The sequence below is a fragment of the Brassica napus genome, chromosome C9 (genome assembly GCF_020379485.1).
Source record: "Brassica napus cultivar Da-Ae chromosome C9, Da-Ae, whole genome shotgun sequence".
NCBI lineage: Eukaryota > Viridiplantae > Streptophyta > Magnoliopsida > Brassicales > Brassicaceae > Brassica > Brassica napus.
In genome coordinates, this window is record NC_063452.1 from 26683076 (window position 1) to 26699674 (window position 16599).

At 34.1% G+C, this 16599-nt stretch overlaps 1 protein-coding gene and 1 long non-coding RNA gene across 3 annotated transcripts; one reads left to right on the top strand and one right to left on the bottom strand.

Annotated features, from left to right (window-relative positions):
* Positions 1–13659: 13659 nt before the first annotated feature.
* LOC106376387 (vacuolar protein sorting-associated protein 28 homolog 2) lies at positions 13660–16489 on the bottom strand. Of its 2 annotated transcripts, none has more exons than XM_013816460.3 (2): positions 16452–16489; positions 13660–14430 (listed from the first exon to the last, which is right to left on the bottom strand). In XM_013816460.3, the coding sequence occupies exon 2, from the start codon at positions 14406–14408 to the stop codon at positions 13764–13766; it is 645 nt and encodes a 214-aa protein (XP_013671914.1). In that variant the 5' UTR covers positions 14409–14430; positions 16452–16489; the 3' UTR covers positions 13660–13763. The 2 variants fall into 2 exon arrangements, with proteins under 2 accessions (XP_013671914.1, XP_013671913.1); XM_013816459.3 differs by lacking the exon at positions 16452–16489 and adding an exon at positions 14738–14965.
* On the top strand, positions 15262–16357 carry LOC106376388. The gene is made up of 5 exons (XR_001275502.3): positions 15262–15564; positions 15654–15744; positions 15824–15864; positions 15963–16011; positions 16117–16357. It is a non-coding gene; the product is annotated as an uncharacterized LOC106376388 (long non-coding RNA).
* Positions 16490–16599: the final 110 nt, after the last annotated feature.

Consider the following 16599-nt stretch of genomic DNA (forward strand, 5'->3'; position numbering starts at 1 on the left):
ATGGATGTGCATAATGCCTTCTTGCATGGAGATCTTCGAGAAGAAGTGTATATGAGGCTTCCGCAAGGGTTTCAAGCGACAGGTCCAAACAAAGTTTGTAGACTGCATAAGGCGATATATGGGCTGCGACAGTCCCCCAGATGTTGGTACCAGAAGCTCACGGATGCACTTAAAGGTTTCGGGTTTCAACATTCATATGCAGATTATTCCTTGTTCATTTATTCAAAAAGGAACGTTGAACTTCGGGCGCTCATTTATGTTGATGATTTACTCATATGTGGAAATGACATCAATTTTTTGACTAACTTCAAAGATTATTTGGGGAGATGATTTCATACGAAGGACCTAGGGAAGTTAAAGTATTTCTTAGGCATTGAGGTTGGTCGTGGAGCAGAAGGCTTCATGCTTACGCAACGCAAATATACTCTTGATTTGGTTGCAGATGTGGGGCTACTAGGCTCAAAGCCGGTTGCTACACCGATGGAAATACAACACAAGTTGGCTCTGGATTTGAGTCCCTTTTTGAGTGATGCTGAGAAATACAGGAGGTTGGTTGGTCGTTTGATTTACTTGTCCATTACGCGACCAGATATTTCGTATGCAGTGCATATTCTGTCACAATTTATGCAGAAACCTAGAGAGTTGCAGTGGGGTGCTGCTATGAGGGTTGTTCGCTATCTAAAAGGAACAGCTGGTCAAGGGATATTGTTGAGGTCTCAGGTTGATACGAGTTTGTCAGTCTAATGCGACGCAGACTGGTCTGCATGTCCTTTTTCTAGATGATCTCTGAGTGCGTATGTGGCGTTGGTTGGTGATTCGCTGGTGTCATGGAAGACTAAAAAGCAGGGAGTTGTGTCACATTCATCAGCTGAGTCGGAGTAAAGGTAGATGGCGCAAGCAAATAGAGAAATAAAGTGGCTCAGGAGACTGTTGCGCGACTTAGGTGCTCCACAACGAAAACCAACTAAGTTGTTTTGTGATAGCAAGTCAGCTATACATATAGCGGCCAATCCAGTGTTTCATGAGAGAACTAAACATATAGAATCTGATTGTCATCAAGTCAGGGATGCGATTCAAGATAGAATGTTGGAAACGGTTGATGTCAGGACAACTGAGCAACTGGCGGATGTCTTGACGAAGGCTCTGCTGCAAATACCGTAGGCTGAGGTTGAAATAAACAATGGGGTATGTGTCTGAAGAGTTTCTTTCACAGCTGTCAATGCTTTTGTCTGAATTATAATTGTTTTCTGAATTCTCTGATATCAACTTTTTGTTTTTGAATAAAGTGGAGGAATAGGTTTTACTTTGTAGCTTTGCTATGGTTTCGAGGTTAATATAATATGTAAATGGAAGAACTTTTTGTTGAATATATAATAAATTTTAAATGAACAATATTTTAAAATTTTATTTTGGGATTAAAACCATTAAATTTATAACTTTTAAGGGTATTAGAACATTTATTAGTTTTTCTCCTCCTCGTCAGTTGATGTATTTGCTATCTATATATAATTAGTTTGAATATATTAATATAAATCATAATCGTATTTTCATAATATTGTTATTTTCTCAGAATGGATCGGTGATCAAAATAAGTATTAACAAAGTATAACATATTTTGTATTGTGGTTAAAAATCTAAATTATAGCTGTCTTTGGATGTCACATGCTATAACTGAAGCTATTTCTCATTTATATATACGAAATAGGCTTGCATGCTGTTATATATCATCCATCGAATACAAATGCCTCTTGTTTTTATATTTTACGTGTATTGTCCTCAACCTAGAAAAGCAAAGCATTATCATACGTTTGATTTCTATGCTTAATTAAGTATTACCTAGCTAATAGTTTATAGTCACTCTTTTTGTCTTTTGTTTTTAAGTTATAAAAAGAATCAATAAAAACGCACACTTTTAAAAAGTTGTAAACCACATCTCTCAACAACTGAATTCGGTTAATCTAAATATTGAAGGATTGATAATAAATTTATTATAGATACTGTCAAAAGATAAACAATAAAACATTATATACCTAAACTCCAAAACAACAAACAGATTATTTTGCCTAAACAATCATACATCCTATAGTATTGCATCTAGTTTCGAGGAGAACTATCATTTGTCCACGCTGTAACCATAAAAAAATTAATATTTGATGATTAGTTTTATCAAACCGAAGACATAAGGCATATTATTACTACTCATTTAAAAACTAAAAATAAAAATTCATTAAAAACAATTAACGTCCCAAACGACAACATAACATAGATTTGAATGATTTAACAATTCAAAATTTTAGGAACCCAAATACTCACCCACTCAACCATTCACCAATAAGAAAAACTATTAAAACTTTATATGAAAAATGCGACTTGGCCGTTCTCTAGTTTCTTTTCGGAGGATGAACACTGCCACACTTGTGCCACTTATTCTCTTCTGCACCCAGTTAGTTTGTAACCAGTGGCGGACCCAGAATTATCTTTAAGGGGGGGGGGGGGGTCAGAGAATGTGGGCCAAAATCCAATATATCAATAATTTAGAAAAACAAAGAAAAAGTGTACTTCATGAATGTCGAACTTGAGTTATGGGGGGTCAATAGATGGGGTAAGTAACCAAATGTTCTACAGAATCTTCAGTGTTACATGGTAAAAACTGTTTATATAATTTTAACATGTTTCATCTGACACCTCATTTGTCCGTTTGTAACCAATCCAACTCTTCATATTCAAAATTTTTAGCCTTTAAAGCTATATCTTTAGTTAAGTTTAGTTACCTAACAGCTTATGCTGACTTGCAGCTTTCGTTTCTATGACACAATTGTGTTGTTCTTATTCACTGCTCCACCATTTGGCCCCTTGCTCGGTGGTTCCACCCTTTTTATTCCTTATATTATTGATCCAAATTTCACAAGCTTTCAAAACTAAAATGTTCATAAGCACTTAGTGCAAAGAGCTAATTTTTTAGAAAAATACCTTTAAGGTGTTTGTTTCCTTCTTTTTTTCTGAATCATCCTCATCATCATCTGAGTCCAATCTAAAACCAAATAAAGAAAACATGCGTCACATGCATTTCAGAAATCAGCATAACGATCATAGCTTTCAACAAATTAAGTGAATCAATGCTAGTCACAACCCATCCAAAAAAACACAAACGCTTAGACTACTTCTTGTTTTTGTATTGTTTATTTATTGAATTCATTGGTACTCTTTTTCTTAAAGAAAACATTTTAAACATTAATGATTCAAATGACAAAATCTTTGATTAGGTTCAATGCATTAGACCAAGTGGAAAGAAAAAAATAACGCATTAGAAGTAAGCACCTCTTCCATATTTGTTTTTCACATGACATGGTCTATTATGACTTTTGAACTTTACATGGAATTTGTTACTTTCAGTTAGAGGTGTCAACTGGGTGGGTTGACCATGGGCTAGCCCAGTTCAATTCATTTTCGGCGGGCTATGGACGTGTCCAATTAATAAATGGTCTAATTGGACAAAAGACCAATTGGTACATGGTCCAATTGGGCGAATACCAAATGGACAATGGGTGTCCATGGGCTTCCTAAAACATAATTTCATGAGTTTAACAAAAGAAAACATAACTTTACAATTTAACCCGAAAAACGGTTTTATCGTTAAAATAAAAAATTAACGATTTTGATGGAAAACATAATTTCACTATTTTGACGGAAAAATGTATTTCATAAATTTGGCGGGAAAATGCAATTTCTTGGTTTTGGCGAGAAACATAATTTCTCGGTTTTAGCGGGAAAACGTAATTTCTCGGTTTTGGTGGAAAAACACAATTTCTCGGATTTTGGCAGAAAAACACAATTTCTCGGTTTTGGCAAGAAAACACAATTTCTCGGTTTTGGCGGGGAAGACACAATTTCTCGGTGTTGGCGGGAAAAACACAATTTCTCGGTTTTGGCGGGAAAACGCAATTTCTCGGTTTTGGCGGGAAAACGCAATTTCTCGGTTTTGGCGGGAAAACGCAATAAAAGAAATTTGTATCATATTTTTAAGTTCTAACCATAATAAAATTGTAAAAAGTTATTTGGTAATGTCTTTAAGAGAGAATTTGATGATGAACATGATACTAAAAATTACTCCCTCCGTTTAAAATTAGTATTGATATGAATTGTATAAATAAATTTTTTTAAACTTATTTAATAATAACTAGAAATAATTATTTGATAACAATTTAATTTTTCTAAAATTTTAAACAGAAAATAATTATAAAAATTTATCTGATAGTAATTTTCGTTTCCTAAAATCCTAAACAAAAAATGTAAAAGAGTATTATATATATATATATATATATATATATATTTAATTTTAATTGAAAATGAGCCCTTTTTAAAAAAAATCCTAACAAAAATAAAATTTTAAAATTATTTAATAATAATATTTTTCTTAAGAATTTGATGACACATGATGTTAAAACTATTTAACTAACCAAAATCAAAAATTAGGATGTCGTCATGATTGCTATTTATATGTGTTTGGTCAAACATGTTTCATCATACGAAAATCAAATTCATGTTTGACATATATTTTCATGTTTGGTCATAAGAAATAGATTATTATTATTGTCACCAAAGTGATTTTTATATGCATTTTGTCAAAAAATCAAGTTTCATGGCCGTCTTATTACATTTTTTGTTTTTACTATGCAATATTTTTCTACTTCATTTTAAATTAAATGTTATTATGGAAATATATCATTAAGAAATAATGAATCAAGAAAATTATTATGAATCAGATAAGTTTAATAAAATATTAAATTATTACATAAGAAAGTGTATGATGTTGTCATTGACTCGAATGACTTTATTTAACTTTCAATTTTTGTTCTCATTCTAATTCTTAATTCGGGTTGGGTTGGATTTAAATTTATAGGTATGAGTATTTTTTCTAGGACAATTGATAAAAATTCACCTATGTACCATGATTATAAAATACAAATATTAACTGGAATTTATGTGTAAAAACAGTTCTTAACAATAAAATAAGTCTCACACAACATATGCAAAAAAAAAATCCTAAAAATATGATTTAGAGAAATTGCACTTCCTATACAAACATAACTTGATAATTTGCATCGATGGATTTCAACCTTTTATGCTTACATGTTTTTTTTAATGACTCATGTACCCCTATTATTCTTATTATACAACCTAAAGCCTAACTCATCTACAAAACAAATATATGTATATATCCCGAGTGACAAAAATTGTCAGGAGAGAGAGAGAGAGAGAGAGAGAGAGAGAGAGAGAGAGAGAGAGAGAGAGAGAGAGAGAGAGAGAGAGAGAGTAATTGTCTTTTTCACTATAACCGATACACGGCTTTACATATTTTATTTCTCTAAAATCACAACTTTTTTTGTTTTGATGACCGTGGGGTTCCCAGGCGGTAAGCTCAGACTAATCCCCACGAGACCTTCCATCCGGGCACGCACGGTTATAGGCGGGAAGGTGGCCAAGGCGGCTCGAACCCAGGGCGGGCACTCCAGCCGGAGTTCCAATACCACTAGGCCAAGAGCTCTTGGTTCTAAAATCACAACTTCTCTCATCATTCCCAACAGCATTGTTTACTCTGTCCGAACTCTTCATAACCAAGTCAAGTCTCACTGGATTCTGTACTCTTGATTCTTTGTAAGTTCATTCCCGTAAAACTTGTCCTAATCCGTTTGTGTTTTTGTCGTTGTGAATCAATGTTCGTTCAATTTCTGATAGTTTTGAATTATCTATCGAGCATTTTGTCGATCATTTTTGTGTTTTTTCGTTGTCAATGTCACTTCTCATACACTCTTCCTTCATCGTTTCTATTTCAAGTTTCCATATTTTCCTCTGTATCACAAGCATCAATGGAGTCCGTCAATTTTGCTTCTCGGATTTTTCGCTGCCGGCGTGGAACCTGTTGGGCTCAGAGACACCCCTTACCACAAACCTGACGATTTAAGGCATATTTTAGACACACTGGAGCCACACTCCAGGCCCAAATCCCGCCAACGTGACGTTCCTTTATGCTTCCGACAACGTAAGTGTTTCCCACATTCAAACTTTTTTTGTTTTTCTTTTCTTTTGTTAATCATAATATATCTAAACCAGATAACAAGATGTTGGACATGAGTTTTATAAATTAGCCTTTCATTTTTTTGAAATGTTGTATTTTGCGAAGACACGTTTAAAAACCGGATAACAAGGGAAATATACATGAATTTAAAAAAATAGCCGTCTAACTCATATTTTCATGTATTTTATGTTATAGGTACGTGTTACTCCTATTATTCCTTAAAACATAGACTTTGATGAACTACGTGATTCATTCAGTCAGATGCAAGATGTCATGAAGAAGCACATTTCATATAATTCGTCTCAGTTGCTCGCCTTCCAGCTCATTACAAGAAGATTATCGATTCAGTTGATGTATCATTATAACCGGATAACTATATCAAAAAATGTATGTGGCCGGATAACGATAATCGAGAAACCATATGTAGCCGAATAACTATAATCAAAAAAGTAAATAATTTTCTATTTGATATATGATTATAGCCGGATAATTGTATGTTTATAGATATATCTGACCATTAACTTAAATAACCGACCATTAACTTAAATAACCAGAAACTATTGGAAATAACCGAATAATTGTATGTTTATAGATATATCAATAGAGACACATATGTGTTATATTACTAGAGGCAAAAGATAATCGATCACTAATTTAAATAACCAGCAACTACTGGAGATAACTGGATATCTTGTATACATTATAAGTTTGTTATACAATGTAGCCGAATAAATACATTGCATTAGTATATTATAAAATTCTATATTATGATATTTCATGTGTTTGTTTTCGTAACCGGATAACTATAACAAACAAAGATAAGTAAAATCCATTAACCGGTTATTTCACAAATTACATCATTAAAGAAAAATGAAAAACATTTTCAAGAACTATGGTAACAAACTAAAAAAAAACACGACTCGAGTAATTTATCCTTAACCAACTATGTCTCCTGAACTGACCCACCGACAATGGTACCTGGCGACAGTAATATAGCAGACGCGGCGGTGGATGGTGATGGTCTTAAAGGAAGCATTTTATGGAGCATGAAGCGAGAAGGAGATTTGTTTTACCATAAACCTAAAAAATCTTATGGAGAGCAGTGGAAGAGACGGCGGTTCTAATATGAACACCTTGAAGAAAGACAAAAACTCTTGGATTGGATTGGATTTTTTATTGAAATATACAAAAAAAACTGAGATTCGGACATGCAGAGATGAAAGAGATAAACAAAAATGTGTAAAGAATAACATGAGCGTGAGAGAGAGAGGGAGAGAGATAGAGAGATAGAGAGAGAGAGAGAGAGAGAGAGAGAGAGAGAGAGAGAGAGAGAGAGTACACAAATATAAACGGAGTGTGTGTATAGCTTTACTCATTGATTACAAGCTTATAATCATTGTACAACTACTCTGGTTCGTAATGTTAAAGAAAGAAGTTATAGGGGCATCACGGTATTTTCTCGCTGGTAGGAGTTGGGCTAGGAGTTTGGGCCACATGTTTTTCCATTCACGCAAAATACCGAATCTTTATATATTTTGTGTGCAAATTGCTCTATTTATTATTTTTATTTTTTTTATTAAATTAAAACATCAAACAAAACCCATTGCAACGCACGAGCTCTTTATAAGATAATTTATAACTAAGTGTAAAAGAGGGAAGTAAACTGAAACTTCTCCAGACGATGGAAGGGACTTCTCTCTCTTATCTTGAGAGAGAAAATTCTCTCGTACCTTCCCTCTTCACAGATTCTGATTTTTCAGAGGGAGTACGAGATTTGTTCCCTTTTCTTTTGTTGTAAAATATTTCTTTCGGTCTAGTGATCGAACTTTTGCTTTCCGGTAGCGGGTTAATCTCTTCGCTACGCGATTTTGATGTGTATTTCAATCCATTTTCTGAGCTGTTCTTCATCTTCATAAATCTCTGAAATTGGGTTGAATATAATAACTCTCTGATGCTTAATCAGAGCTTATGTTGCCCTCTTTCTTTTCAAGATTATTTTATATCCCGTTGAATCTGAGAATTCCTTTCTCTCGTTCGGTTATACTTGATTCTCTGTTCAGATTGGTATCAATCTGTGCATATATTCTGAACTCTTGCAAAGTAACCTTGATGAATAGATGAATGAAGTTTTCGAGATAGCTTGGTTGATTGAGTTTCAGATTCAGTAGAGATGGAACTTTCACTTTGCCAAAGTGTTCCAACATAGGGTCTGATCTTAATCTTCACAAGGATTCGCAGTACTACCACTTCCGGCGATAGGATATGGAGTATCTACAGATTTGGCGGTTGATTGAGAAAGAAGAATGCAAGTGGAATCAAGGGAGTGAGCCTTATACACTGAGGTTCCAATTCTCTGCTATGGTGGAGATAGATAGAGAACGGAGGAGTTTCGCGGACGAAACGGTGGTGAAGTCTGTCGGTGACCGGAGATTGCATGGAGGACGCGTGGAGCAAGACTGCGTACTCTTCTGGAAACGGACAGACACGTGGGGACATTTGGATTTCTCTTCCATTGGGCTTCAGTTTATGTTTATTATGTCTTTTGGGCCTCTAATGTACTAAATAGATTTCATTTGTAAGCTTGTTGGGCCAAGTTTATGGATTTAATAAAATCCAGAAGTTGACAGGAAAAAAAAACTGAAACTTCTCTCCACTGCAAAGGGTTCCTGAAAATTTAATCTATACTAATAAAATAGACCTTTGAGGCTTCAGAGAGCGTCCACATCAGCGAAAAAAACTTTTTCCAAAAAGCAACACGTGGCTTTTTTTTTTTTTGTAACTGTCCTTAATGTAATATTACCATTTCATATAAAAAATTAAATAAATAAATTCAAAAATTAGAATATGAAAATATACAATATAAAAAAATATACAATATTACATTTTTTACGTTTAGTTTACAAAAAGGTTAAAGAAATAAACTTGAAAATTAAAATAGGAGAATATACAATATAAGAAATAATAATATTACGTTAAATAAATAAACTCAAAAATTAGAATAAAAAAATACACAATATAAGAAAATAATAATATTACATTTTTTATATTTAATTTTACAAAGAGGAGTGTCCATGTTAGGATACAAATCTTTTTTCCAAAAGAAGTCATGTGGCTCATTAAATCATATGACCGAAAATAATAATTTTGACCGGAATAAACCAAAAATAAGCAATCTCTATTTCTTACGGTTCAAACAATCTTCCATAATGTAATATTACCATTTCATAATATACAAAAAAATTAACAAGAAATTAAAATAAGTAAATATACATTATCAGAAAAAAACAAAAAAAATAGAATAAATAAATATACAATAAAAGAAATGGTAATATTACATTAAATATAATATCTGAAATAATGTATAGTTTTACATTTTTATTATTTCCAAATCTATACTAATAATATTACATTTTTATATGAAGAGACTGTTTATTTCCCTCTACAAAAATGGCTATAAAACCATTCACGCAGCAACAGTGAGCTCACACCATTGCCCCCTCATCAAAGAAGACTTCAGCAAAAAAAAAACAATGACTCCACTAACTTTGTAGGGGTTCTTCGCGTTGGAGCATCTCAGAATCACATATTTTTATTTGATTATATTCACTTCTATCAGGCCGCGAGTACGTGGAGCTTGCGGTGTCGATTTTTTATGCCATGCGATTATGATTTGACTAAGCTTTTCACTTTTTTTAACAAAACAAAGAAGAATAAGTTATTGGGGTTAACTGATTCATTGGTTAAGCAGAGTTAAGAGTGACTTTGTGTGTTGTGTGTGTGCTTTGGCAGGTGAGAGTCAAATTTCACTTAGATAGGTGTATAGCTTCTTTATACATGAAATTTGGTTCAATGGTGTTTCGTTAACATCACATAATCTTTGCCCTTTCGCATAAAAGAAATCTCAGTGTGCACTATTTTCTGTTTGGTGAATGACATGGTCTAAACTTATATACCTGTCACTTTATTTTCGTGGAAAACACAATTTTTCGACATTTATGTTCCGTTGAAATTTACAGTGTTCGTGTGTACCCGAGTGCATGGTCTTGCATGCTGGTTCGATGCTCTCTTTGATGGAAGGTATCAAGCCATCACAAACTTATATGTTTTGTATTGCACTTACGATTAATATACCTTTAATGTGAAACAAATAAATAGAAAAGCTAACATATTATGTTCTCTTTATATCCAACAGAACTGCAACGAGGGTTCATGACTGCTCCTGCTGCACCAATAACCTATTGGTACCAAATAGAATGAGTTCCCTCGCAGCATATTCATGTCATGGAAGGGCAAGTGACCAGTGATAGACTTTATTTGGTCCCCCACAGTGCTCAGACCCTGTTCGTTTAGTTAACACTGTGACAATAACCAGCAGTACAAAATTTAACGAAAGACATGTAAGAGAAAGAAAGAAAACGGGTGTTTTTAGTAGCTGATGAGAGAGAAACATGTCGCTGGGGAGAGAAAAGAAGACAAATGGAGTTGATGTTTTATTTAGCATCACAGATACTCTTGGATCTCTTTTATTATTTGATCGCCGCGTTTTCCCGTGTTTCACCGGAACGACCAATGAAGAAGACCTTTCAGTCGCTCATCTAAGTCGTTGCGTTTAATAAACGGACATGGCCTAGCAATTTTATTTGCTCCTGGACTGAGAACTTGGGAGAGGTTGAAGTTAGATTCTACACACGAGACTCTGTCCGAGCTACAGAACTCTAAATATTTAGAGAAACGTGTTAGATAGATTGAGGAAAAAAGAGCAAACAAAAGAAACATCATCAGGGGCAGTGGAAACTCTGGAAAAAAATGAAACTTATGAGACAAGAGATAAGCCGCAATCTGCGGTTGGAGTAGAAAGGACAAGCTACCAAGATTAGAGTATACAGAACATTGCTGACGCGAAGTGCTTACGAGTTAGCAGGAGAGAACGTAACCGAAGTTTTGAACAAAAGGGTAATGAATAAGAAAAACATTGAGTTGAAAAAGCTTAATTTGGGTTTGATAAAAGTGAAGGAGTTTGATTGATAAGGAGGTATGGCTTAGAGTCTCATAATAAATTAGAAATAACAAACTCAAAACCCATGGAATCTAAGCTAACAAGAATGAAGAAAGTAAGTTTTCCAAGGCTGCTTAGAATGGAAGTTTCATCCTCCATCCTTAACTTTAATAAGATCAAAGAGGCGTGGAACATCATTGGTGTCTTCAATTTCTCCTTCAATTTTTTGTAAATGATTGGTTTGTTCTCTTGCACAAAAATATTGTAGGAATAATATAAGTTTTTTAGCTGCATGAGGAGTAACTAGGCGAAAGAATATGAGGTTTTAGTAAATAATCAAAACAAATATCTTATAAAAATTAGTTTGAAAATTAATAAGATATAATAAATAAAACTATATATTTTGCTTGTAAAAATTACATTGAATAACTAGAATTTGGTGAAAAATAATTAACAAATAATAGTTTATTTAAAAATTTACATGTCTAATCCAAAATATAAAACTACAGAAAACTAAAAAATATTTATAAGAACAAAAAAAAAAAAAATCCATTTACGTATTATTTTTGACATTTCATCAAAATCCGACAAATGGAAATGAAAACGAAAGTAATATCATGGATATTGTTTTTGTGGTTACGAAGCTCAATCTTAAAAATATTCACATGAAAATTGAAAGAAAAACACAACAGTGATTATTACATAATCAAAACATAATTCTTATTTTTAAAAAAATAATAAATTCTAATAAATAAATTTCTATTAATTAAGTAGAATTTGTTTTTTTCCTCATGAAACACATCGTCAAGTGAAGAAATTTACCACATTTGGAAATTAATCTAAAATTTATCAGTAAAACATGAATATAATGTTATTGTCTCCATTAAGCTCTAATAAACTATTGTTCGATTGAGTTTAACCTTTCATTCTTAGACTATGATAATTATGATAGTTACAGTGATACTTTTTAAATGTGTGATTTTAATTTTAAACAAAGTAGGTTAACATTATATTTTCACAAACACAAAAATTATGTAAATTCAATAGATATTGATAATTTAGAAATCAAATTTAATTATTAATAAAAAATAAAGTTATAAACCCGCACTTATTTTAATTATATTTTTTAATAATCAGTTGGTTTATTATCCATTTTGGGATTAAAAGTAACAAAACAAAATTTCTTTTTAGTTTTAAACAGTGAATAATTAGTTAAATGATATATCACTATCAAATTTGTATCTTTTTCCACAATATAAAAATAATATCTTATTATTATAATCTTTTGCAATATTAAAGATTAATACAAAAGATTAAAAACACTTATATATAAATAGCTATATTCAAATATATACTAAAATTTGAAATATGTTTAGTTGTTTTTTAAATTGATAGGGCGGGTTTAACCCTAGTCATTCCTTTAATAATACAGTATACTTGAACAAAATGTAAAAACCTACATTATTGAGTTAAAGAACAGAGGATTCAAAGCTTTAAATACATTTGTCCTCTAGCCATTGCAAAATCGTACCATGTAAAAAAAGCTAATCCAATCGATAGAACTTCATCTCATCAATGCTTACCTTGTCTCTCTCAATTTTCAAATAAAAAAACTTGGATCCCATCATAATTTAAGAATTCTCCTCCATTCACCGCTGGCTACGATTCCAGGCAGAAAGTATTAGAGACGAACAAAGGGGACTTTTGGACCATTTCACATGTTTGAAAACATGTATCGTTCAGACTTCAGAGGATTATATTTCTAGTGCTTGACGGTTACTCGAGAAATATTAGAACAATTGTAAAGAAAAAAACTGACAAGGCATGAAATATAAAAGAATAGAAGGCCACAGCTCCTGCAACCCATAAATCATAACAAACCTGCACAAAAGAAAATATGTCAAGAAGCTTGAACCTCCCAATATGGCAAATATCATTCGTAAAACCGCATAATTTTTTTTGTTTGGAAATGAGAAAACGTGTTAGCCTATTACAAAAGGGCATATAATACTTTCCAGTTGCCCCAGACATGGTTTCTTAAGTCAGTGTACAAAATAGAGAAAACCTTAGTTAGATAAACTAGTAGTATGAACGAATAAGGGATGGGAGGTTTTTCTAGCAATACTAGATGTCTCGTATTTGATATTTGATAGTATCTCTGCATGCCAATAGAAACGTACGAGTCTGAAAACACAGGACTACTGAGGCAGGGAGGGACGATGGGTTTCCGAGGCTATGAGAAACGTGGCAAGCCAAAAGATCGATTCAAGAGAAAGTAGAAGCTGAACTTGGTCACATCATAATTCTTTGGGTACGGGTGTGGTTTACTTTCTTAAGACTGCTAGACATGGCTAGCGTCGCTGTTTAATTAAGACGAATAGTGCAAAACTTTCCGGGAATGCTAAAGACCGAAGGTCTTTTAGTTGATTGAACCTGTTCATTTGAAATCGCAGATCATCATCACCTATCTTATGACTTCTATATCGACGTTTGTTTTCCGGTCTCGACCCAACCAAATTCCCTCTTTCTTCTTGTTGTTTTTGTTTAATCTTTCACTTTCTTGGTTCATCGTGCGTACTAAACTAAATACAGAAAGAACATTGAATGGAAAGGTGGAACAACACAAGCACATTCGACTCCATCTATAGAGTAAAACAAAGAAAACCAAGAAACCAAACCTACATTGGTTTTTCAATTACCACCTTTAGGCAAAGCTGCCATGAAAGAGTTGTATGAAGACTCAAGATCAAAGTGAAGTTGCCTCGACTGCTGTACCGTAAGCTCATCAGCTGCTCCCATCTTCGACAACCTCGAAAGCCAATCTTTGATCTTCGTCTTCCCTTCGAAATCCGGCGGCAGAATACTCAGTTTGCTGAGAGAAGCCGACAGATCAGACAAGAGAGGATAGACCTGGTCGACAGCAACCATGTTTAGTTTCAAAGAATCCATCGTCGTGATGAAGTTCTGCACACACTCAGCGACAATGGAGGCAGAGTTGGAGGTGGATGCCGCCACGGTGGCTCGGTGTTCCACGGTGGCGGGAACACCTGATGTCACGAGACGGTAGAGAGCGGATGGACAGTCCATTTTGTATGTGTCTGCGAATCGTTGGGTGCTTGGGACCGTGTCTTTGAGGGAAGCGGAGAGCGTCTTGAAGTGGAGGATGAGTTTGTTGCATTCGGATTCGTACTCTGAAGGAGAGATTAAGTCTCTGATGTAAGCTCTCTCGAGCTTCTCTGTTGCTTTGATGATTGCGAAGAGCTCTGCGAAGTTGTCGTACATCTCTCTTTCTCTCTTGTCGTTCCATAACTTGGCCTCCATCATCATCATCATCATAATACAAGAGCTTTCTTCCTTTCTATATCAATGAAGCAGACCAGACACAAGTTCAAGCTCAACAGACCAGACATAAGCTAATTACTTCACTAAGCTAACTAAATCTCACTAGAAGCGCAATCAAAATTTTAATCTGATTTAGTGAGGAGACCTTTACACGAATCAAACTGGGCCAATTTTTAGAGAAACTTAAAACCCCCTAAAATTCAAGTTAATTAGGGGAAACAAACAATAATTGATGGAAATTATCAGGAAACTATAGGGAGGACGAAGAAGATTCGCAATTAATACGACTTTGAAACAAAGAGAGAGATAACAAATCTTCTGACCTGAGAGACTTTCTGATCCGAGAAGATGAATCAGGAAGAGGAAGAAGACCCCAAATTAATTTCAATCTACAAAAAGTATATAATAGAGTATCAGACCGGTGACTAATTCAAACTGGTTTGTTTTTTCTAGATTTTGGCTTGACTTAATTTAGATTTCGGAAATTCGCCCGCCGATAGCAAATTAAAAAAAAAAAAAACAATTCTCTCGGATAATTTTTTGGGTTAATTTGCCATGTAACCAATTTTGGGATCAATATCTTTAATAATAAAATTAAACTATCTGCTATTTCAGGTCGTCCACGTCGTTCAAGGAGGGCGGGGGTTTTTCGCCACGTGTCGCCTCGGTATGGAGACGGTGTGTCTCACGCGATCTGCTCAGGAGTGCGCGTGGTATGACTTCCATTTGAGCTGCACACGTTTTATGTAGCTTTGGGCTTCGGTTTAGATTACAGAAAAGCCTTTGAATGTTGGAATTTTTTAATTACCTGCATGCAGCGAGTTTAGCTGTATAACGTATGCTAAGTGTTTTATAAATGAAGGAAGCATAACACTGTTAATTTTGGCATGAATGGGCCGGTTAAAATCATGTGAATGTTTCTGGTCTATGTTTGGTGGGCTTCGCATTGACCCGTTAGTCAGTAGGGCAACCACTGTCTTCATCTCCTTCCAAATCCGTCGTCCTATGGCGATTCCTCTGCCGGCTTAGCATAGTAGTCTAAACTCCGTTACTCGGATCTTTATGATTCTACGCACGTATTCCAAGGACGTTGCGATTCCTCTTCCTGTAACGGATTTCTCCAGCCTCCTCTATATAGGGTTCTTCGAAGGTAAGCTCTCATGTGCTCTCAACTTTTCTCCTCCACTTTTTTCCCATCGTTTAAATCTCTAAACTCCGTTACGAAAATGTCTTCATCAGCTGCTCAGCATACTCTATACTGGGAAGTTAAGAGACACTGGGAAATTATTTGAATCAAACTTGGAAGGATCTCCATTAAAATTTCGCTTAGGTAAAAAATATTTTAGATATATTGTAATTGTTGTTTCAACCATCCTAAAACACACAATATGCTTCGTTTTTGTTTGCAGGTGGAGAAAAGTCATAAAAGGTCTCAGCAATGGTGTTGAAGGTATTGTATAGTAGTACCTTTAATAATTTCAATTGAAATTTTCACAAAGATGTTGATATTTTTTTTTTAAATAACATGACTGTATCTCTTATTCTCAGGGATGCGAGTTGGTGATAAGAGAAGACTCATAATTCCACCATCTCTTGGGTATGTCAGTTGACTTATTATGTCTTTAGATGATTCATTTTCAGTATAATATGTACTATAAATAACCTGTTTTGTTTCTCTTGCTTCTGGATGTGGTATAAACAGATACTCAGAGGAAGGATTGAAGAAGGAAAATGTGCCTAAGAACTCGTGGCTTGTCTATGAAGTAGAGGCAGTAAAAGTGAGATGATGCCATTGGCTCTTTATGACCTTTTGAAACAAACAAGCTTTAAGCTTCTGCCCTGAGTCATCTATCTGTCTCCTTTACACGAATCAAACTGGGCCAATTTTTAGAGAAATTTAAAACCCCCTAAAATTCAAGTTAATTAGGGGAAACAAACAATAATTGATGGAAATTATCAGGAAACTATAGGGAGGACGAAGAAGATTCGTAAATCATACGACTTTGAAAGAAAGAGAGAGATAACAAATCTTTTGACCTGAGAGACTTTCTGATCCGAGAAGATGAATCAGGAAGACGAAGAAGACCCCAAATTAATTTCAAACTACAAAAAGTATATAATAGAGTATCAGACCGGTGACTAATTCAAACTGGTTTGTTTTTTCTAGATTTTGGCTTTGTTATAA